This window comes from Haematobia irritans, chromosome 3 (genome assembly GCF_050003625.1).
Source record: "Haematobia irritans isolate KBUSLIRL chromosome 3, ASM5000362v1, whole genome shotgun sequence".
NCBI classification, from domain to species: domain Eukaryota; kingdom Metazoa; phylum Arthropoda; class Insecta; order Diptera; family Muscidae; genus Haematobia; species Haematobia irritans.
Genome location: NC_134399.1, coordinates 18,387,297 through 18,412,221, shown reverse-complemented (window position 1 = coordinate 18,412,221; position 24,925 = coordinate 18,387,297). Strand labels below are relative to the sequence as shown.

Here is a 24,925-nt window from a genome sequence, read left to right as displayed (position 1 = left end):
GTCGAATAACACAAACCCAATTGCTGCGAACGGCGACGAATCGACATTTCACGGTCTTCAGCAACACTCTCAGAAACAGACGCAATATTCTCTTCTGTACGCACTGTACGCATTCGTGTGGTTGGTTTAATGTCAAATAAAGTAAACTGAGTGCGAAACTTGGTCACAATCGCATTAATTGTTTGCTCACTTGGTCGATTATGTAGACCATAAATCGGACGTAAAGCGCGAAACACATTTCGAACCGAACACTGATTTTGGTAATAAAATTCAATGATTTGCAAGCGTTGCTCGTTAGTAAGTCAATTCATGATGAAATGTCAAAGCATACTGAGCATCTTTCTCTTTGACACCATGTCTGAAATCCCACGTGATCTGTCAAATACTAATGCATGAAAATCCTAACCTCAAAAGAATCACCCTTTATATATATATATATATATATATATATATATATATATATATATATATATATATATATATATATATATATATATATATATATATATATATATATATATATATATATATATATATATATATATATATATATATATATATATATATATATATATATTGAATTTTTAATTCTCTGGAGTATAAATAGAAGTATATTAAACTAATATTCCCGATAAACACACATGCTTGAGAATTGTTAGAATACAACTTGCTTTCAAACATAAGTTAAAAGATTTCGAATTTGCTGGGAAGAAATTCTGATCAATTTTTTTTAGAACGAAAAATCTACCAATTAACCACAAAGAAATAGAAATAAAATTTGCTCTCAAATTCAAATCATTGATTTCAAACAATTCTCAAATGTTTTTCAAATGTGACTTATAAGGAAAAATATATATTCAGTAAACGCAAACCATGTGAATTGTTAGAATAAAATTTACTCTGAAATTATAATTAGTGAAGCTTCATTGATTTCAAAGAGATCTCAAATATTTGTTTTTATTTCAGAAAGAAAAACTTCTCCCCAAAAAATTCAAACACTTAAGAATTATTAGAAAAAATATTTGCTCTCTTATTGAAATCAAACCTATTTTTGGTTTTTTGGAAAATTTGATACAATTTGTAAAAGAAATATGGTTGGCCAAGTTCAATTAGTTGGTTGTTTTATTTGTGTTGTTTTTGGAAGAACTTGAAAAATATCGTATAAAAATTTTCACATTTAAAACTTGTCCAGAAATATATAATACAATTAAGCAGTTTTAAATATGAAATTTTTTATGGATTTTTGTCAAGATTTTTAATGAAACTGTTTATAGATTTTTTAAAGTTTTCTTTTAATGAAAGTTTAGTGGAAAAACATTAAAAACTTGTCCAAAATTTTATAATACAAATAAGCAGTTTTAAATATGAAAAATATTATTGAAGTTTTTAATAAAAGTTTTTTTTTCTATAGAATTTTGAATGCTTTTTAATGTCTGAAAATCTGTAGCTGTATTTGAAATAGAAAAGTTAAGTTTGGTTTTAGAATTTAAATTAGTTTTGATTTGTATATTTTTTTTGAAGAATATACATTTAAAGATGCAATAAATTCATTTTTATATTAACAATAATTTCTTAATTAAAAAAAAATCTTGTGAAAAATTTTTTCAATATCAATATTTTCCACTATTTAAATACAAGTTGATTTCAGATATTTTTCACATGTTTGAATTACTTTTTTCTTTAAATGGATGGAAAACATTGGAATTCAAACAATTTTCACAAGTTAGAATTTTCATGGATAGATCATGAAGGCCTAGTTTTCGCCAAAAAATTTTTAATACTTCATAGTGTTGAATTATTTGTTGCAATTTTTTCCCCAATCAAATCTTAGCATTTTTTTAATTTAACAAACATTTGAAAAATATATGATTTTAACATGTTTTCAAATAAATCAAGAATATATATTGAATTCACATATTTTTCAAATGTTTTAAGTTGCTATGAATAATTGTAGAACCAGAGAAATTTTTCTTATATTTTTTGAAAAATTATTTATGGGTATTCTAGCTTGAGAATTTTAAGCTTCAGTTTGCAAAAAAAAACTACATATAGAAAATTTCGGTTTTAGAAATTTATAAAATTTCTTTGGTTTAACAACAAAATGGTTTCAATTAGAGTTGGAAAAAAAGTTTAAAAAATGGCTTACACACTGGCTTAATTTTGGAGTTTGAAATATTTTCCTTTTATAAATTTATAAAAGGAAAATATTTCAAATCTAAAAAAAAACGCTTCGTGTGAACGCCCTATAAGTTTGATGCCGTAAACTCATCTAAGGCGTTTGTCGTTAGCCGAATTGCTGGTGATAATAATTTCGACTGGAGTGAATTTTACAAGTATTTTACAATTTGGGAAAATTTATCTCGAAAACTATTTCTGCAAGCCATAGAAAAAAACAAAAAACTTCTCTATCCTTTCTCTTTCTCTCTTGCTTTACTCATTTGAATACCCTTAGACCTGTTAATACAATGGAATTTCCTGTTCTACAATCTGATACGATTGTTGATCCTTGCTCAAAACATATTGTCTACCATCCACTATCAACTGTTGTTGCAAAGTTTGTTGACGCTCCTGTTGTTGTTGCTGCTGCTGACGCTGATGAGTTTGTTGCTCATAGGCATCAATGCTTATGTACTCTTCTTCATCAAGATCATAGTCATCTTCGTCCAGCAAATCATCATCGTCGGCAGCAACATCATCCATTTGCGTATGCATCATCATCGATGCGGGTGAGGGCGAATTTGAATTTGAATCACATTTAATATCGAGCAAATGTTTCGATTGAATTTCGCCGCCGGCATTTGTTTGGCCCATCATCGATGTAGCATTGCCGGCGGCGAATTGCACAGTTGTTACAGACGATAGTGGTGGTGGTGTTGGTGAACAAGAGGCTTGAGATAGACCATCCGTGCCTAACATGGAATTATCTTTGGATTTTTTATCTAGTTTGGCAAAAGCCATTGCTATGCTATGATTAGAGGCGGCAAGATTCGCTTTTGCCATTGCATTGTTGGCCGAGCTGCTGGTGCGTGATTTTTTTGTGGCCACTCTCGGCCTACTGTGCGTTTCGAGATGTTTGCGCAAATGATCTTTGCGACAGAAACTCTTCTCACAGATATCGCAGGAATGTTGTTTATTGCCCGTATGTATGGCCTCAATGTGACGCCGCAAATCGGTCTTGTGATGAAATTGCTTGGGGCACATATCACATTTGTGGGCCTTGTCAGTGGTTTTGTGTTTACCCAAATGGGTGATATAGACATCTTCGGATTGATAGCGTTTACCGCATTTTTGACATCGAAATGGATACTCACCGGAATGGAAACTTTTGTTGTGTTGCGTCAAATAGCAGATCTTGGTGAACTCTTTGCCGCAAGGTATACACTTGATGCGGCCACTTGGCAGCATTGTCACCGGGGGGGCACCCACAGAGCTGGAGGTGCTGGGATTGCGTTTGCGTTTTGTTGCTGGTGTCACTTCTGGCTTTTTCTGGCTCTGCTTGACCTCCTCAGTATGCTGTTGTTGCTGCTGAATGTCCTGACTTTCATCGGATTCCAGCCTGGTTTGTTGTATTATCACATCTTGATGTTCCGAATTGTTGTTGAAGTTGTTATTGATATAGTCCTCAGTCATTGAGTATTTGTAGGGTTTATGGTCCACTGAATTGGAGTTGGTGGATGAAGAGGTTATGCCGGGCGAATATGACATTGAGGGTGACACCACGGTCAAGGTGGTTGTCTGCTCTTGATATTGATGCGATATCGGTGGCAAATCTCCCTCTTGTGGTGAACGTTGAGCAATATATGGATTATACATTGATTGGCTATAGAGCGTTGTGGCACCACCATTGGATGCATTATTGGCTGGTATTAATTGCACCAATTGACCGTCGGCCGTTTGTATCAGCTGCTGATGTGCGGCTGTGGTCGAAACCAGATTGCCATAGGCATCCAATGTGAGTATTTCGGCATTTGCCATTGTATTGATCGAAGACAATTGACCATTTCCGCCAGCGGTATTACCAATAATAGTGTGAGGATAGGTCAGCGTGGGGTCCAGCTGTTGCAGTACCGAGGCCGGCTGTTGCAGTTGGTGGTACGATGGAATGTTGGTGATGTTGTTGGTGGTGATGTGCGACGGCAGCATGTGCTGGGTATTGGTATTGATTGTGTCCAACTGCTGCTGCTGCTGCAGCTGAGTATTGGCTAGCGGCTGCAGCTCCGTAGGCTGCTGCTGCGGCTGCATGAGGTGGTTGGGCGGCAGCATATTGGCCATACTGGTGGGGATGGTAGTATCCGGCTGCGGCTGCTGCTGCTCCGTGGTGATGTGCTGCGGCTGCAGCTGCAGCATATTGTTGTGCTGCTGCGTGTTGATAGCCAAAGGCATGCTGATGTAAGGCTGTTGTTCCATTATATTGTGATGAAGCTGCTGCTGCTGCAGCGGCGGCGGGGTTTGCGTGAGGGTATAGGTGCCCTGCGCCGCCATTTGCTGCCCCAGCTCCAGTTGCTCCCGGTATTGCTGGTGGGAGATAATAAGGGGCGAGTGGACTTGCATGTTGCTGTGAGTGCTGCTGGGCGTGGTGTTGTGATAGAGACGCTCCATGTCCGCCTGCTGCTGCTGGTCCAGCTGATAGTGCAATTGATGCTGTGATTGCATGTGGTGGAGTACCGCATTGTGAGCCGGCGCTTCCTGGTCCTGCGCCGCCTCCACTTCCTCCGACCCTTCCATTGCTGAGTGCATGCTGTGCTCCAATTCCTCCTTCACATATTCCTCCTTCGGCAAGTGCTGCAGCTGCCGATGCTGCGGTGGCTGCTGCTGCGGGTCCATGTGAAGCACTCCCGCCGGCTCCTCCTCCTCCGTTTCCTCGTCCTCGTCCAGACCCTGATCCTGTTGATCCGGGTCTTCCATTGCCGCCTCCATGTGCTCGTTCTTTATGATAAGCGTTGTTGTTGTTGTGGTGTTGTTGTTGTTCAGCAGGCCCCTCATTTGGGAGGACGGCATTGGCATTGTTTGTGTCATTGGGACGGAGGGGCCTGCTAACGCGTTTGGGTGACCGTTCATTACGGTTTGTGGTGCGTGTAGAGTGCTGGGCTGCTGGGCTCCAGCCATGTTGGAAGCATGCTGTGGTGAAGCGTTTGTCGTTGATTGAACTTGAGGCATGTACTGTTGATATTGCTGCTGTTGCTGCTGGTGTTGGTACATGCTGTTGGGCGAGGGTGTGGCAGCATAGTGGGACATTGGCGTCAAGCCCCCAGCTGCCGCCTGGGGCCCGCCATAATCATGCGGACTATTCGGCGGTTCAGGAGGTATTACTGGATTTGGAGGTTGCTGCAAAGCCGCTGCATTAGCGGCCGCCGCAGCAGCAGCTGCTGCCGCTGCTGCACCACCTCGTCTACTGGCCTTAGCCGTGGGCTCTCTAGACGGATGATGGTGGGCCGAGATGGGTAGGGTGGCGGGATCTGGTTGACCACTCGACTTTACGGCATTTTTATGTAAAGTTGTGTTATAGTGCCGTTTCAAGTGACCCGAACTTGTGAACCACTTGTTGCAGGCCGTACAATTGTAGGTTTTAGGGCGGCGAGCCTCATTCGATTTCCAATTGGCTGCCTTAGTACCCAAGTTGGTGGACAGAGCCGAACTCGATGTGGGAGGCTCAAAATTGGCCCCACGAAACTGTTGATTGCCCTGTTGAGGATTGCTCGTATCCTGCGGTCCTCCTGTTGTGGTCGAGGGAAACTCGGCCGGACTTGAGGAAACAGCAGGCGGCATCATTTGTTGCTGGCCCGGAGCGGTAGGATCAAATGACTTATCGCCCATATACTGTTGCGTATCACCGCCGGGATATTCACTTTTTATCATAGGATATTCCGATTTGATAACATTGGAACTATTGGAAACATGATATGGGGACTCCTTGGGCGATGGATAGTACGGTGAGTGATTGGGCATACTCTTGCCATCGTTGGAATTCTGTTGCAGATAAGGTGGTAGACCTTCATTCGATTGTTGGTCCCATGAAGCCATACCGGCTCTTTGTTGCATGCTGTGCATGGATTGCAAAGGATCGGTAACACCAACCGCGGGATGCATCATGCCGCCGGGCATGAGACCTTGACCTCCCGGAGGATATAACATTTTCTGGGAATCCAAATCTAAAATCTCACCCGGATTACCACCGGAACTAGCTTGCTGCGTTGACTGCTGCTGCTGTTGGGAGGGAGGCGTTTGTTGTTGCTGCAATTCTTCTTTGATATACGGCGAACTGGCATAACCACTGCTGCCATAGGGCGAAGCTCCATGCACATTGGCTATGTGTTCCTGTAATTCCGAATCATTGGTGCACATAATACCACATTTTTTGCATTGCGGAGCACCACCACCACTGGCCGGTGAACTGGGATTGCCAGCGCTCATGCTGCCTATACTACTGGCACTGCCACTCATTTGCATTTGATTGCTGGAAGATGAAGGGCTTGTGGAGCTGACAACTCGAGGACTCATAACACTAGAGCTGGCCGAGGAGACAACCGGAGCTGATTGTGAATTAGCGGCGTCCAGCGCATTATTTGAATTGGAGTTTTGTTGTTGACCCGCCGAAGAGGGTAGCCCCGAAGTGGGCGTATGCAAATAGGGATGATAACGTACTCCCGCCGATTGATGTTTGGGATAGTCATTGCCCGAGGAATACATACTCGATTGGGAGTTTGAATTGGAGTTGATGTAATCCATTTGAGAGTTTTGTGAAGAGGGATGCTGTTGTTGCTGTTGCTGCTGCTGTTGTTGTTGCTGATAGAATTGCTCGTAGGAGTTCAGATAGGAGGGATAGGCGGAATGTTGTGTGGGAGTTTGAGGCTGTTGTTGCTGTTGCATATCCATATTGGAGGCAGCATAGATATTGTGGGGATACATTTGTTGCATATGCGACGACGATGAGGCCGAAGACGAGGCCGTTGTTGTCGAGGGCTGTTGCTGTGAAGCATACATATGATGATTGGCATACGGATGATGCGAAGCTGCCGCGGAAGAGGATTGATGTTGCTGATGGTGATTCTGTTGTTGCATATCATTTACCGAGCCATTACTATGATGACTCGTTGGCTGTGGAGTCGATGGTTGATTATCACTTGAATCGGCTGCAGCCGATATGGTATTATTGCTATTATTGGCCGTCGAAGAGGTTTGTGAGCCTGCATTGCCACCCACCTCAGAAGGATCCGAAGAGTTTTGGGTGGAATCCAAGCCGCCGCCACCGCCAGCACTGGATGTGGTACCACCAACGCCTACGCTAGCCACTGCCGTAGGCGGTGGTTGCGATGCGTTGGCCGGAGTTTGCACCCCGGCCAGGGCTTCCGCCGTATGTAACGGCGGCATTTCTGTTGCCAATGTAGCCATAAATTGCTACATTCGGTATGGTTTGTTGTTTGTTTAAGATGCTTGAGATGGCCACATTCAATCGTCTATGATGGTGATGATCTTTTTCTCCAGCGAGAGCGAAGAACGAAGCAATCCCAATAAAATCCACTAAGTTTGCGGCCTACAACGATGTGATTACGAATGCTGAGTGCTACTGATCAAATGATCGAGCTACCAAGGTAAAGAGAGTAAACAAATGGTTTACCGGCTTCTATTACAATCGTGGTGGTTTTCACAGATGAGACGAGACGATATTTGCGAGTGTAAATATTTGAGTGTAGATTGTAGTTTGGTTGTGTTCAGAGAGCGAGCGAGCGAGCGAGATCGAGAGCGAATGAGCGTTACGTTGGTGGGTAGTTTGTTTGTAGGGTAGTTAGCGATGATTTTGTATCTTTGTTACGGTCGTATCTAAATATGAGAAGAATGGAGAAGAAAAACTGGTTTTAGAGGCCATCTTTTTTTTCGTTTTGTTTTTTTTTGCTTTGTGGGTATTCTAAAGGAGGAAAGAACAATCACACAATAAGGATGTTGTTTGAAGTTTTTAGAATTTTTGTGGTATACAAAAAACAACACAAACAAAATAACGACAACAAAGAAGAGATCTTTTCTGTAGGACACGAATTTCTATACACACATACACACACACACTAGAACACAGAAACTATATGTATTTCATTTTAGGTAACAATGTCTTTGAGTTTAATTCTTTTTTAAATTCATTTTAACACATTTCTGGGTCTTTTTTTATAAATGTTCCAAAAGATTGTTTATAAATTTGGAAACATTTTTAATATGTGTACTTTTCAAATGTCACTGTATATTGGTTTTCATAAATTATTAGAAAGTTTGTTTGGCGAATACACCAATATTGTCTTTTAAATTTAAAAAAATTTCTCTAGTTTTTAGCAACAATTTCACTGTAATGTTTTTTTTTTTTTTTGATTTCAAAATATTTTTTGTTTATTAAAATATAAAAAAAAAACTTTTTCAATTTTAATAAAAAAAATTAAAGTAAAACATTAGTTTTTTTTAATAAATGATACTGTTTCTTGCTTGGAAATTTTGGAATATTTTTTCTATTAATATTTATTTTTAAGAAATATTTTAATTTTATAGAATTTTAATTTCATTGCAAAATACCTTTTATAGAAAAATATTAATTTTGTTTTTATAAAAAATTATTATCTAAAAAAAAAACACAAATTATTTATCCTTAATTATCGAAATTACTTTTACTTTTATATAAGATTTAATTTCATAGCAGAATACTTGTTATAGAAAAATATTGCAATTTTTATAAAAATTTATTATCTTAAAACAACAACAAATTATTTATTCTTAAACATTGAAATTACTTTTAATTTTTTTTCAAATTTTTGAAAAACTAAAAAATAAAATAGAAAAAATTAATATTTATAAGGTTTTCTTTATTTTATATACAAATTAGTTATTACTAAATTGTTATTATATTCTATACTAAGAGCATTTTTGGCATGAATACCATTTTAAAATGAATTTTAGTAATTAAGATTTAGTATTTTTATGTTTTTAAGTAGTAGTAATATTCAATAGTTTTTTTTTTATAAAAATTATATATTTAATTTTTAAAACATATTTTTTTATAAAAAAAATATTTGTTATTTTTGTAAATATTTTTTTAATTTGTAATATGTATGAACTCAATATAATTAATATATTTAATTTTCATAAGGACAATTTGAGTTTTGTGTAACAAAATCAAATTTATTAGAAATTCATTTTGTTTTATAAAAAATTGATATCTTGTTTAATAAAAAAAATTTAATTTAAAGTATTTGTTATTAAAAAAAGGCTTTTTTTATTTTATATAAAAGTATTTATAATTAAATACATAGTTTTTTTATGTTTTATGTAGTAGTAATATTTAATAGTTCTTTTTTTAAAATTACATATTTAATTTTTAAAACATATTTTTTTATAAAAACAATATTTGTTTTAATTTTTGTAAATATTTTTTTTATAAATTTTGTAATATGTACTCAATATAATTAATATATTTAATTTTCATAAGGACAATTTGAGTTTTGTGTAACAAAATCAAATTTATTAGAAATTTATTTTGTTTTATAAAAAGGTGATATCTTGTTTAATAAAAAAATATTTAAATTTATATTAAAGTATAAGTAATAAAAAAACATTTTAATTTAAAGTATTTGTTATTAATTTTTTTTTAATTTTATATCAAAGTATTTATAAATAAACACATAGTTTTAATTTTAATACTAACATTTTTTAATTTTTTTTAAATAAATTTTAATTTATTGAATTTTATTTTTAATTTATTTATTTTTATTTTTAAATTTATTGTTTTTTAATTGTTGTTTATAAATATTACAACAAATTATCAATTTTTGATTTTATATTTTATAAGCACAATTTGAGTTTTGTGTAACAATATCAAATTTATTAGAAATTTATTTTGTTATATAAAACGTTGATTAATAAAAAATTTTTAATTTTAATTTATATTAAAGTATTTCTTATTAAAAAACGTTTTTTTTTTGTTAATTTTATATAAAAGTATTTATAAATAAACACATACTTTTAATTTTAATACTAAAATTTTTTATTATTTTTAAAATAAATTTTAATTTATTTAATTTTATTTTTAATTTAAATTTTTTTATTTTTAAATTTATTGTTTTTTTAATTTTTAAATTTTAATTTATTTAATTTTATTTTTAATTTAAATTTTTTTATTTTTAAATTTATGGTTTTTTAATTTTTTAATTGTCATTTATAAATACTACAACATATTATCAATTTTTAATTTTATATTTTTATATTTGCAATTTTATAAAAAAGTATTTACAATTAAAAACATTGTTTTAATTTTATTGTAATTTTTTTACTTTTATGAAATATTAGAAATATTTAAGATATAAAAATTTAATTTTCATAAAAAATATAATTCATTTTTATAATTATTGCAAAATATTTTCAATTTATAGATAGTTTTGTATAATAAATAGACTTTTATAAAACATATATTTGTTTTATAAAATATATATTTCTGAATTTATAAAAAAAAAATATATATTTCATTTTAAATATAAATATTTATAATGTCAAAATATTGTTTAAATCTTGTTTTAGTTTTATAAAAAAAAAACTAAAATAAAAAAACTATTTTATCAAAAATAGATTTGTAAATTTATAAGAAAATTTAATTTTATATTTAAATATTTATAATTAATAATAATAGACGTTTTTAAATTTTGTTTTAATAATTAAAAAAAGTTCCGCATAAAAAATCGATTTTATAAGAAAACTATTTCGTTTTATAATAAAATAAATTCGTAAATTTATAAAAAGAAAAGTATTTTGTTTTATAAAAAATATATTTCATTTTAAATATAAATATTTATATTGTTTAAATCTTGTTTTAGTAATTAAAAAAAGAATAGCGCAATTGGTTTTATAAAACAAAAACTATTTTATAAAAAATAGATTTGTAAATTTATAAGAAAATTTAATTTTATATTTAAATATTTATAATAAATAGATGTTTTTAAAACTTGTTTTAATAATTAAAAAAAGTTCCGCATAACAAAATCGTTTTCATAAGAAAACTATTTCGTTTTATAATAAAATAAATTTGTAAATTAATAAAAAAAAACATATTTCCTTTTATATATAAATATTTATATTTAACAGATGTTTCTAAACCTTGTTTAAAAAGATTTATAAATAAAAAAAAGGTTTTTAGTTTTAATAAAACAATTTTGTAAACTTTTTGTAAAATACTTGAAATAGTTTAAATATAAAATAATAAATTTTCATCAAGAAATATTAAGTTTATTTATATTTCCAAAAAAACTTAATTTTAATAAAAAGTTCAATTTTTTTAAAACAAAGTATATTTCCTGAAAAGTTATTTTAATTATATATTTTTATTTTTTGCAACAACAATTATTTATTTTATTAACAACAAAATTTGTTTTAATTTTTTTAAAGATCTTCTTATTTTTTTCGAAATAAAAATATTTCAATTTATATAAAAATTATATAAAAATATTTATAATTAAAAAAAAAATGTTTTTCATTTTAATAAAAAAACATCTTTAAAAAAATGTTTTCCATTAAAAAAAAAAACAAAATGCTTTTCGTTTTAATAAAAAAACATCTTTTTAATTTTTATGAAATATTAGATATATTAAAATAAAGAAAATTAATGAAAAAGGTATTTATTTAATATTTCTAAGATTAATAATAACTCTTTTGCATTATATTAGAAAAGAATTTTTAATGGTTTCGAAATCAGAATGTATTTTATTTTATTTTTTAATATTATAATATATGTTAATGTCTTAATATTATATGTTTTTCAATAAAAATATTTAATGTTTTGTTACTTTTATAAAAATATTTTTTTTTGAATTTTTATAAAATAAAATTTATTAATTAAATTTGTTTATTAGGTTTTTCTTTTTTACTTTTATAAAAAAGATCATTAAAATATTTGAATAAAATAAAAAAAAAATTATTAGTTTTTGCTAAAACTCATTAATTAAATATTTTTCCAATACCAATATTTAGAAACAGCTTTCATTTAAGGGAAATGGTGGATTTATGGGAGAAGATCACTCTATTTATGGAAAAGGTTCACTTGTTGTATTTATGGTTATTTGTTTAAATATTTTAAATAAATTTTAATATTGTTTTTAGGCAATTCACTGGTCATTTTTTTTTTTAAATTTTTTTGATTTTCTTAATATAAATATATTGAAAAGATCACAGGAAATTGTTGCTAAGTGTAAGATAAACTGTTGTTTTATTTTATTTTATTTTCGTTTTATTTGTTCTTTGTACTCTCTTTTTTTTTGTTGTAGTGTGTAGAGGTTTTTGCTGTGTGTTTGCTAAGTGATCACTTTTTTCTGAGAATTTTGAAAAGAGATCGTTCAAAGATTTGATCGTTGTGTATTTGTCACTGGCATTTTGTTGTTGTTGTTGTTTTATTTAACTTTTTTGTTTGCCAACAATTTTATTGTTTCTTTTTTTTTGTATGCTTTACTGGGAGGGGATTCATCAACAAATTTGTGTTATTTTTTTGAGTAATTACCATTTATGTTTGTTTTCTTTAATTATCCATAACCGTTTTTTTGTTGTTATTTACACGTTAACGTTTTTAAATCCGCGCGTTTGTTTTTTTTTTGCTTTTGGTTTATTTACTTTTTTGTTTTGTTGTTAAAAATAAAAATTTACAAACTCAAAATATTTTTTTTTATAAATGAAAGAAACTTAAAAGTATAACGAATTTTGAATTTTGAGATTTTTGCACTATTTAGATTTTATTTCTTTTTTGCTTTTCGTTTCAAACTAAAAATCCAACTTAAAAATGTTTTGTCCGTCTTTTGTGATTAAAAGAAAAAATGTATAATTTTGTTTTTTAATGTCCAAAATATTTGTTTGTTTTTAGTTTTTCTTTTAGGTTTTGTATTGTGGTAGCCAAAAATTTTATGCCGAAAGTTTGTTTTTGGTTTTTTAAAGGAAAAAACTAAAAAAAGTTGTAAAAAAGAAGTGGGCGCTTAAAGCTTCGTCAAAATGCCAACCGCTCTGTAACACGCGCTGTCTAATTCTAAATCGTATGTCCTGTTCAAATGACCGGCCAACCAACCAAATTACAAAGAAACATCAAACAAGCAAAAACCCATACCACAAACAACAACAGCGGCAGTGGCAGCAGCATGGACTCGCACTCGCACACACACACTCATATACGCAAATCTCATATAAACAACTCAAAATAACCAACAATATCAAATGCATGCAATACCAACGAGTAGCGAGCTAGCCACAGTTGCTGCTTGAAAATATGCATATGCCCAAGAATCTATGTGTGTGTGTGTGAGAGAGAGTGAAAAGAAATACGAGGAACAATGTTGGCGTCGTCGCTTCATACGATACGATGCTACGACTACTACAACGATGGCCAAGCCATGGCTAAAGCCGATGAGTTTTCTAAAGAGATGGTGACGATGATGGGCAATGTGCGAAACGTTACAATAGATGCGCGCCAATAAACATGGTAACCAGGCGAAATGAAAAATAAATGAAGAGCAACAAAATCATATGCCACCAAAGAAAAAGTAAACAAAAAATCTAAAGGCAAGCTGGGCACACACACACACACACATTCATAGGGAAATATCACAAACATTTAAATACATATTCAGAATGGTGAGTGATACTCTAACTCACACACTCATCTTAATCATCATCATGCAATTAAAGCCTAATACTCTTTCTCTCAGTTAATGAGAGATAGCCCAAAAAAAAGAGAGAAACGAGAGATTATTTAGAATATCACTCAAAATAACGAATAAAGTAATAAAAGAATATGCAATAAATAATAAAATAATGAACATCAGCAAACTAAGTGAAAACGAGGGAGAATTGGAAGAGAGAGAGAGAAAAAAAGTAAAAACAACAACATCATCATCATCATCACGAGAAAGATGCTCGCTAGTCAATTGAATAAATGTTGATTTTTTTTGTGTTAATGATTTAAGAGAGTATGCGGTATTGCTGTGTATGTGTATGATATACGAAATATTTTTTGTTTTTACATTTTCCTCTTTCACTTCTTTTTATTTATATTGGTATTTTAAAGAATCTTTCTCTTCTACTATGGTATTTAATTACTTCTTCACAATATTTAAGTGTACTAGCAAAAACCAGGGGTTTTTTTTATCGTTGTCTGGCGGCAGCTATACCCTACATCCATTAAGCAGCAACAGCGGCGTCATTGTTATAAGTCTTACTTTGCCGTTTCGTTTTACCATACACAATACACAACAATAACATAAGAAGAAAAAAAAAACACAAAAACTACAACAACACCAATCATTACCAAAAAAAATTCAAATTTAGTAACGCGCGCACATAGCTATACATATTCTTAGTGTCTTCTACTTTTTCTTGTTCTTCATCATTCCGCACTACACCGCTCCTCCTCCTCCTCCTCCTGCTTCTATTTCACTACCATCCCATAGAGTAATTAGTCCAATCGTTGTTATTTTGAATGTAATCAAATTTTGATTATCATTTGAGCTCTGGCTGATGAAGGAGAGGCAAGAGGATGGGAGAGAGAGAGTGAGAAACACTTTCGAGCGTATGGCTATTGAACAATGTTTTTATTGTTATGCCTTTGTAGTTTGCTTATGATTTCAGTTCTCTTAATTAAATCTTTGCAAATTTTGCGCTTCAATTTATTAAAAATTAATTTTGCAAAAAATACTAAATATGTAAATGAACAAAAACTACAAATTTTATTGATAGTGATTCGAGAAAAAATATATTTTTAAGATATGAAATATACTCTAACGAAATTTTTGTTGAATTGCATATAATTTTGTTTTTAACAAATAAAGGTTCAGACATAGGGTAGCTTTTTTAAAACCTTAGCGAAAAATACTTTATTTTCCAACAATTAAAAAAGTAAAGCCTCCAGAAAATTAAAGCCAATTTAACTCTATTTTAGTACATGAAAGTTATTATGGTTTAAGGTGGGTATTAAGTTCGAGTTTAGCCGCTAAAACCGAAATTAAATCAATAAAAACGGTATAAAATTGTACCTATTTGATGTAAATTTTATTAAAAATTGATGGGGAATAACCCAAAGTAACTTTTCACAAAGTTTATATTCTTTTTATTGGATTATTAGAGAAAAGTAATAGTGAAAAAATGGCGGCTAAACTCGAACTTAATACTCACCTTTAGTTAAAATTTCACCAATATAAGAAAGTTTCATTAACTTTAATAAACTAAAAATGTGGAAAAAAATTACTAAAATCGTATTTTTATACTTTAATGAACTAAAAATGTGGGAAAAAAGAATTACTAAAATCGTACAAATTATTTAGAATTTCTAAATGTGCTGCTCATCTTAAACTGTTTATATAATCAATTTTTATTCGTTAACATATATCAAAAATGCTTTTCTTTGCCTTATTTCAAGGCACGGCCTCCACGGAGGTTAGGTTAGGTTAGGTTAGGTTAGGTGGCAGCCCGATGTATCAGGCTCACTTAGACTATTCAGTCCATTTTGATACCACAGTGGTGAACTTCTCTCTTATCACTGAGTGCTGCCCGATTCCATGTTAAGCTCAATGACAAGGGACCTCCTTTTTATAGCCGAGTCTGAACGGCGTTCCACATTGCAGTGAAACCACTTAGAGAAGCTTTGAAACCCTCAGAATTGTCACCACCATTACTGAGGTAGGATAATCCACCGCTGAAAAAATTTGTTGGTGTGCGATCGAAGCAGGAATCGAACCCACGACCTCGTGTATGCAAGGCGGGTATGCTAACCATTGCACCACGGTGGCTACCACCATGTGTGTATAGGCATAACATTTTTTTGACAAATTTTTATTTCTATAGAAAATTTTGTCAACATTTTATTTCCATAGAATATTTTGTCAAAAATTTATTTCTATAGAAAATTTTGTCAAAATTTTATTTCAATAGAAAATTTATGAAGAACTACCTCTACCAAAATCAAAAATTCTACCAATCTACAAAACAGTAAAAAATTTACCTTTTTTTTAGAATGTGGCAACCGCTAAAGACACCATGTGTGTATAGGCATTGACAATATTCCTCTCAAAAATGTTGAGATCCTGTAATAAAAACTAAAATATCCTCATTTTGGAATATGTTTATTTCTTCAATGTCCGCTATTTATAATTTTTAGAGTTGATATTATGTCTGAGAAACGTTCACATTTAGGGCAGAATAACTCTATATATGTAGGAAAATTGTTATGAAAAAGTACCAAATGACTCGCGGTCGTGCCACGGTGCTTTTGGCAGTCGAAATGTATCAAAAAAGGACAAAAGTATCAACTTTATAAACCCTGGGTCAAATACAAGCCGAATATTATCGGAGAAATGTCCGAAAGACATAATTGAAGCCCTTGGCAGACAAACATTTTGGTCACAGACCATGGATATTCCAACAGGACTCCATCGCACTGAGGTCACGTTAACATAAAATGGCTTAAAAAGGATGATCCTCGATTTACTTTTTCAATCCGTTGGACTTTTGAACCTGGAACATTTTGGAGAGTAAGGTTGACAAAAAATATATATATATCAAAGTGTCGATTATTGAAAAGAAATGAGTCACAATACCTCAGACCGAACAAATCTGAACTAATTATACATTTTGATGGTATTTCCGACATTTCTTCCTTTGGAATAAAAATATAAAAAAAATCATGAGAAAATTATAGTGCTTTACTTTGTTGCATTGGCAAAGATATTCACACTAAAATGTCAGTTTCAAAATCTAAGGCGATTTCGTTTGCGGAAAAACTATGTTGCCTTGGTGGTTGCACTACCCAGCAAAAAAATTTGGAAGTTCTTCCAAAGGCACAAATTTAAAAGCACTTCCAGAAGCTGTACTCCCAATGATGTTCTTTATTTTAACTACGCAGGAAGTTATTTTCAATCAATTTTTTATGACATGCTTTTTTCATATTCTTAATGGGTAATTTTAACTTTTTTTATTTCAAATTGGTTAAAAACAGTTTAAGAATTCATAAAATGGTACAAATTATTAAAATTTTGTAGAAAAAAATGCTAAATCCAATCTAAAAAAATTGTGCATTTTTGGAAATATTTGATGTCAAACGTTTTAGATAAGCGTTAGAATCCATTAAAAATTTTAAAAAATTATAAAAATTATTTATTTAACCAAATACCACAAATTTTTTTTAGTTTACATCCAAAACATTGAATTCGGATCACACCTAAAAAAGTGATGCAAATTCAGTGCAACGGCTGTTGAAATGGAGAACTTCCGTCCTATGACTTTACTTTTTTGGCGATGCTTTTTTGCTGGGTTCTTCAATCCCTTGGCCTTTTGCACCTGGAACATTTTGGAGAGTAAGGTTGACAAAAAAAAATCAAAGTGTCGATTATTGAAAAGGAATGAGTCAAAATACCTCAGACCGAACAAATCTGACCTGATTCAAAAGTTTAATGGTATTTCCGACATTTCTTCCTTTGGAATAAAAATATAAAAAAATCATGAGAAAATTATAGCGCTTTACTTTGTTGCATTGGCAAAGATATTCACACTAAAATGTCAATTTCAAAATCTAAGGGCGATTTCGTGTGCGGAAAAACTATGTTGCCTTGGTGGTTGCACCGCTTCTTTCCCTTATTGAATTTTCGTAAAAAAAATGTTTCCAATGATCCAAAGATTTTTACCTTCCCTTAAGGATTTTGGTATTGATTCCGAGCCAAAGATTAAAATAAAGAAATTTTGTTAGGGACATTTTCTTTTCGCGGTATATTAACCCTAGGATGGGCGATAAGCTTTCGATCACTAAGCGCTCAAAGCCAAATTTGGTCTGGCCAGACCAAGTAGTCTATCCTAGGGTTAATAAAGCTATTCACGTACAAACAAATGCCAGTTTAAAACTAAAAATTACGAATACTTCAATGTAAAAAATATTTTCTTAATTAAAAAAAAATTTACCTAAGATTAACCCACAAAATAGGTCTTAGCCTATATTTTAAGCGTTTTTATCTTAAATGTAAAGATTCAATATTTCAATTAATTTAAGGATAATTTGCCGTAGTTCAAAGACATACGCCTTTAACGGAAAGACGCAAATTTTTAAAATTTGTTTCCTACATTTCATAAAAAAAATGTTTTTGAAGCTAATATTATTAATTTTATTTTTAATTAATTTTATTTTAAGGAAATTTGTTCTTAATATTTTATAAATTGTTGTGTAATCTTTAATATCACAGACATACGAGTTTAACGAAGGGACGCAAATTTTCAAATTTTGTTTCCTACATTTAATAAAAAAATGTTTTTGAAGCAAAGATTATTAACTTTATTTTAATTAAAATTACATTATATAATAAAAAAAATTGTTCTTAATATTTTGTAAATTGTCGCAAAAAGAGAAGACAAAATCGATAAATAAGATCTGTATCCTAATTTTTAACTTAATGCAGCCTTAATTTGAAGTTAGGTAGCACGCTAAAAAATGTCTTTATTTTAAGAAAACAGCATCTTTGACTCGTATCCGATACTAAAACCCTTAAGGGAGGGTCAAAATCTATGGATGTAGAAAGAACTTCTAAATTTGTTTGCTGGATAGTTCAACAACCTGTAAACAACAATTTGTATATCACTTCCCTACATCCTGGGATAATTTCCACTTCATGAATGACACAAATGAAAATGTCATAAAAATTTTTAACTATATGGGATCACTGTATATCACCGTATAATTCCCTATAAATTACATACACTTCCGTTAACACTTCACAAAAGGGACATCTACTAGAGACATAATCTATGAAAAATAAAATGAAAGTGTGAGGAACTTATTATCCCTTTTTCTTCTCTGGGGTCAAGTAATACACATACTTGAAAAATGAAATATTCAAAAAATATATATATTCAAGAAGAAATAAAATTCTATTGAAAAGTTTTTTTGGTATTTTTCTCTGGTTTTCTAGAGTGTGACAACACTCCCACTTCAACAAAAGGAAAACAATTTACTTTATAATATGAGTGATGCATGTGGTCCATATACCTACGCAAGTGGAGGATCAGTGAATAAGTTTATGACTGTGGCAATTAAAAATCAATTAAGTCTTTAAACTGGGAAAACATTATTGTTGCAAAGCAACAAATGATCCTGGATGATCAAAAAAAAAAAGACCAAAGGACGGACATAACAAAACACCTTTTCGTATGCGAAGGATTACATGCAAAGCAATGGGATAGTCATAGGCATCATTCTAACCATCTTTCTACCTGGTCCAGCAACAGTAATAACCACTGTTGCCACCAAACATGGTCGATTTTTTACTGTTTGGTAGATTGGTAGAATTTTTCATGTTTTGGTAAAAAAATTGAAAAAATTATAGAAAATAAAAATTGACAAAATTTTCTATAAAAATAAAAGTTTGACAACATTCTATATAGAAATAAAATTTTGACAAAATTTTCTACAGAAATAAAATTTTGACAAAATTTTCTACAGAAATAAAATTTTGACAAAATTTTCTAGAGAAATAAAATTTTGGCAAAATTTTCTATAGAAATAAAATTTTGGCAAAATTTTCAACAGAAATAAAATTTTGACAAAATTTTCTATAGAAATAAAATTGTACAAAATTTTCTAGAGAAATAAAATTTTGGCAAAATTTTTCTATAGAAATAATATTTAGAAAAAATATTCTATAGAAATAAAATTTTGACAAAATTTTCACAATATTTTCTATAGAAATGAAATTTTGATAAAATTTTGTACAGAAATGAAATTTTGACAAAATTTTCTATAGAAATAAAATTTTGACAAAATTTTCTATGGAAATAAAATTTTAAAATTAGCAATAAAATTTTGGGAAATTTTCTATAGCAACAAAATGTTGGCAAAATTTTTGATAGAAATAAAATTTTGGCAAAATTTTCAATAGAAATTAAATTTTGACAAAATTTTCTATAGAAATAAAATTGTACAAAATTTTCTAGAGAAATAAAATTGTACAAAGTTTTCTAGAGAAATAAAATTTTGGGAAAAATTTTCTATAGAAATAATATTTAGAACAAATTTTCTATAGAAATAAAATGTTGGCAAAATTTTCTATAGAAATAAAATTTTAAAATTAGCAATAAAATTTTGGCAAAATTTTCTATAGAAATAAAATTTTGACAAAATTTTCTATAGAAATAAAATTTTGATAAAATTTTCTAACAAATAAAATTTTGATAAAATTTTCTAAGAAATAAAATTTTGGAAACAATTTTTATAAGAAAAAATTTGACAATATTTTCTATAAAAAAAAACTTTGTCAACTTTTTATTTCTTTAGAAATATTTTGACAAAATTTTCTATAGAAATAAAATTTTCTATATCAATTACATTTTGACACAATTTTCTATGGAAATAAAATTTTGACAAAATTTTCTATAGAAATAAAATTTTGACAAAATTTTCTATAGAAATAAAATTTTAAAATTAGCAATACAATTTTGGGAAATTTTCTATAGCAACAAAATTTTGGGAAATTTTCTATAGCAACAAAATTTTGGCAAAATTTTCTATAGAAATAGAATTTTGGCAAAATTTTCTATAGAAATAAAATTTTGGCAAAATTTTCAATGGAAATAAAATTTTGACAAAATATTCTATAGAAATAAAATTGTACAAAATTTTCTAGGGAAATAAAATTTTGGGAAAATTTTTCTATACAAATAATATTTAGAAAAAATTTTCTATAGAAATACAATGTTGGCAAAATTTTCACAAGATTTTCTATGGAAATGAAATTTTGATAAAATTTTGTACAGAAACGAAATTTTGACATAATTTTCTATAGAAATAAAATTTTGACAAAATTTTCTATAGAAATAAAATTTTGACAAAATTATATATAGAAAAAAATTTGGGAAAAATTTCTATAGAAATAAAATTGTGGCGAACTTTTCTATAGAAATAACATTTTTACAAAATTATATATAGAAATAAAATTTTGGGAAAAATTTCTAAAGAAATAAAATTTTGACAAAATTTTCTGTAGAAATAAAATTTTGACAAAATTTTCTACAGAAATAACATTTTGACAAAATTTTCTATAGAAATAAAATTTTGACAAAATTTTCTACAGAAATAACATTTTGACAAAATTTTCTATAGAAATACAATTTTGACAAAATTTTCTATAGAAATAAAATTTTGACAAAATTTTCTATAGAAATAAAATTTTGACAAAATTTTCTATAGAAATAAAACTTTGACAAAATTTTCTATAGAAATAAAATTTTGACAAAATTTTCTACAGAAATAACATTTTGACAAAATTTTCTATAGAAATAAAATTTTGACAAAATTTTCTACAGAAATAAAATTTTTACAAAATTTTCTATATCAATAAAATTTTGGCAAATTTTTCTATAGAAATAAAATTTTGGGAAAATTTTCTATAGAAATAAAATTTTTATAAAATTATATATAGAAATAAAATTTTGGGAAAAAAATCTATAGAAATAAAATTTTGACAAAATTTTTTTTGGGAAAATTTTCTATAGAAATAAAATTTTGACAAAATTTTCTATAGAAATAAAATTTTGACAAAATTTTCTATAGCAATAAAATAAAATTTTGACAAAATTTTCTACAGAAATAACATTTTGACAAAATTTTCTATAGAAATAAAATTTTGACAAAATTTTCTATAGAAATAAAATTTTGACAAAATTTTCTATAGAAATAAAATTTTGACAAAATTTTCTATAGAAATAAAACTTTGACAAAATTTTCTATAGAAATAAAATTTTGACAAAATTTTCTACAGAAATAACATTTTGACAAAATTTTCTATAGAAATAAAATTTTGACAAAATTTTCTACAGAAATAAAATTTTTACAAAATTTTCTATATCAATAAAATTTTGGCAAATTTTTCTATAGAAATAAAATTTTGGGAAAATTTTCTATAGAAATAAAATTTTTATAAAATTATATATAGAAATAAAATTTTGGGAAAAAATTCTATAGAAATAAAATTTTGACAAAATTTTTTTTGGGAAAATTTTCTATAGAAATAAAATTTTGACAAAATTTTCTATAGAAATAAAATTTTGACAAAATTTTCTATAGCAATAAAATAAAATTTTGACAAAATTTTCTACAGAAATAACATTTTGACAAAATTTTCTATAGAAATAAAATTTTGACAAAATTTTCTATAGAAATAAAATTTTGACAAAATTTTCTATAGAAATAAAATTTTGACAAAATTTTCTATAGAAATAAAACTTTGACAAAATTTTCTATAGAAATAAAATTTTGACAAAATTTTCTACAGAAATGACATTTTGACAAAATTTTCTATAGAAATAAAATTTTGACAAAATTTTCTACAGAAATAAAATTTTTACAAAATTTTCTATATCAATAAAATTTTGGCAAATTTTTCTATAGAAATAAAATTTTGGGAAAATTTTCTATAGAAATAAAATTTTTATAAAATTATATATAGAAATAAAATTTTGGGAAAAAATTCTATAGAAATAAAATTTTGACAAAATTTTTTTTGGGAAAATTTTCTATAGAAATAAAATTTTGACAAAATTTTCTATAGAAATAAAATTTTGACAAAATTTTCTATAGCAATAAAATTTTGACAAAATTTTCCATAGAAATAAAATTTTGACAAGATTTTCTATAGAAATAGAATTTTGTCAAAATTTACTATAGAAATAAAATTTTGACAAAATTTTCTATAGAAATAAAATTTTGACAAAATTTTTTATAAAAGTAAAATGTTGACAAATTTTTCTATAGAAATAAAATTTTTGCAAAATAAGATAAAATTTTCTCCAAATTTTGGTAGATTATTTTTGGTTCGAGTGGCAACAGTGGTAATAACCCATTCTTAATGGTCGATACCTCAAATAGTTAACTTCACATGGGTCTTGCATCTTACTCCGTTTTTTAGTTAGGTAGATAGAAACCGAAAGTAATTAAACTTTATATGGGTCATTAAGCAAGTAAGTCTGTCCAGCAGTTGATTCTCTTTGGCAAGAGGCTGACAATTTTTTATTTTCGAATATTGTGGCCAACCATAAATCTCTTGACCCTGTCCAATAGATAGATTTTTTCTGCAGCCAAATTTATGCAAATTTCATTTTCTTGCATTAGACGTCAAAATGCCAACCAAAACTATCCATATTACAGAGACCAACAACCATTGTGGTTTCGTGTGACTCACTCGACTTCTCGATCTCACAAAGAGTCTGGACCACTGCATTATTAAGTTGGGAAGTCAGTTTTTTTCTTTTGTAAGGCTTTGCTGCTTTTCTGTCAAGAATTAGTCATAAAAATGCCTTAAAACATTTAAAATGTTGTCGTTGTCGAGCTCACCAGTCAGCGCACGTGGAACAGTCCAAAAAAAAAAAAAAACAAAAACCCCGAAAAAAATCACCATTGAAAATCATTTCAACATCATATGTTAATAACATTTGAAGGCGCGTATTGATGCGGTTGGATAGGCAAACAGGAATCTGGGTTTGAAAACACTTTAGTGTCCCCATATGTGTGTGTAAGAAAGTCTCTGGATATACCATAAAACATTGGCACTGTCTGTCCATATATGTAGCCATAGAAGAGTTATATGGACATGGACATACTCAGGGGGTTATGTGTTCCAAAGAATAACACTTCAAAGATACCCTACACTAGGATAGTAAATTTTGTTTTTTTTTTGTTTTTTAATTTTTTTTTTTTGAGAGTATTTGAAATTATTAAAAATTATCAAGAGTTGGCGGGAAGAGTTGAGTTGTAAGAGGAAGAAATTGGGGAGCAGATGGATGGATTTTCATTCTATTCTGATCTCACATACAGTCCGTGTGTCTTTAACATATTCCTAATCTGCTTCCAAGTCTCTATTTAGAACATTTTGCCAAAATTTTATTTCTATAAAAAATTTTGTAAAAAAAATTATATCTATACAAAATTTTGTCAAAATTTTATTTCTATAGAAAATTTTATCAAAATTTTATTTCTTTCGAAAATTTTGTCAACATTTTATTTCTATAGGAAATTTTCAAATTTCTTTAGGAAAATTTGTCAAACTTTCATGTATATCGAAAATTTTTGCAAAATTTTATTTCTATAGAAAATCTTTTGCAAAATGTTATTTCTATAGAAAATTTTTGCAAAATTTTATTTCTATAAAAATTAAAGTACCTCTTAATTGGAGAGGAACATTGTGCAAAATCTACCAAAACATCAAGAATTCTACCAATCTTCCAAACAGTTAACCCTCTAATGCCCCAATTTTTTTGCCGGCTAATTAAATATTCAATGTTAACGACACAAAAGCAAGAAAACGAAGCAAGAAAAAATTATGCTGCAAAGCCTCTTGAACAGATTTGACTAAGTTTCCTTTTTATTTTACCCATTTTTGTTGTCTTAAGGTGTTTGATATTTGACTAAGTTTCCTTTTTATTTTACCCATTTTTGTTGTCTTAAGGTGTGTTTTACTAAAAGCTTCCTGATTTTACGAAGCCCGACTAAAGGTGGGTTTGGGTATTAGACGGTTAAAAATCTACCATTTTCTTTAGAAAATTTTGTCAAAATTTTATTTCTATTGAAATGGTTTTCAAATTTTATTTCTTTAGGAAAATTAGTCAAACTTGCATTTCTATAGAAAACTTAGTCAACATTTAAATTTTTTTCTATAAAAAATTTTGTCAAAATTAAATTTCTAAGGAAAATTTCGTCAAAATTTTATTTCTATAGAAAATTGTGTCAAAATTTCATTTCTATAGAAATGAAATTTTGTGTCAAAATTTTATTTCTATAGAAAATTGTGTCAAAATTTTATTTCTATAGGAAATTTTATTTCTATAGGAAGTTTTATTTTTATAGAAAATTGTGTCAAAATTTCATTTCTAAAGAAAATGTTGTCATAATTTTATTTATGTAGAA

At 29.3% G+C, this 24,925-nt stretch overlaps 1 protein-coding gene across 2 annotated transcripts in view; it reads right to left on the bottom strand.

The window, feature by feature from the left end:
* Positions 1-1,642: 1,642 nt before the first annotated feature.
* The window catches only part of zld (zinc finger protein zelda), a 33,924-nt gene continuing 10,641 nt past the window's right edge, over positions 1,643-24,925 (bottom strand). The window contains exons 1-2 of one of the 2 annotated variants that reach the window (XM_075299809.1): positions 12,512-13,016; positions 1,643-7,818 (exon numbers count right to left, since the gene is read on the bottom strand). In XM_075299809.1, coding sequence (XP_075155924.1) covers positions 2,458-7,389 — 4,932 coding nt within the window. In that variant the 5' untranslated portion in view covers positions 7,390-7,818; positions 12,512-13,016 and the 3' untranslated portion in view covers positions 1,643-2,457. Of the gene's footprint in view, positions 7,819-12,511; positions 13,017-24,925 lie in introns of those variants that run through there. The other variant, XM_075299808.1, reaches the window with a different exon arrangement.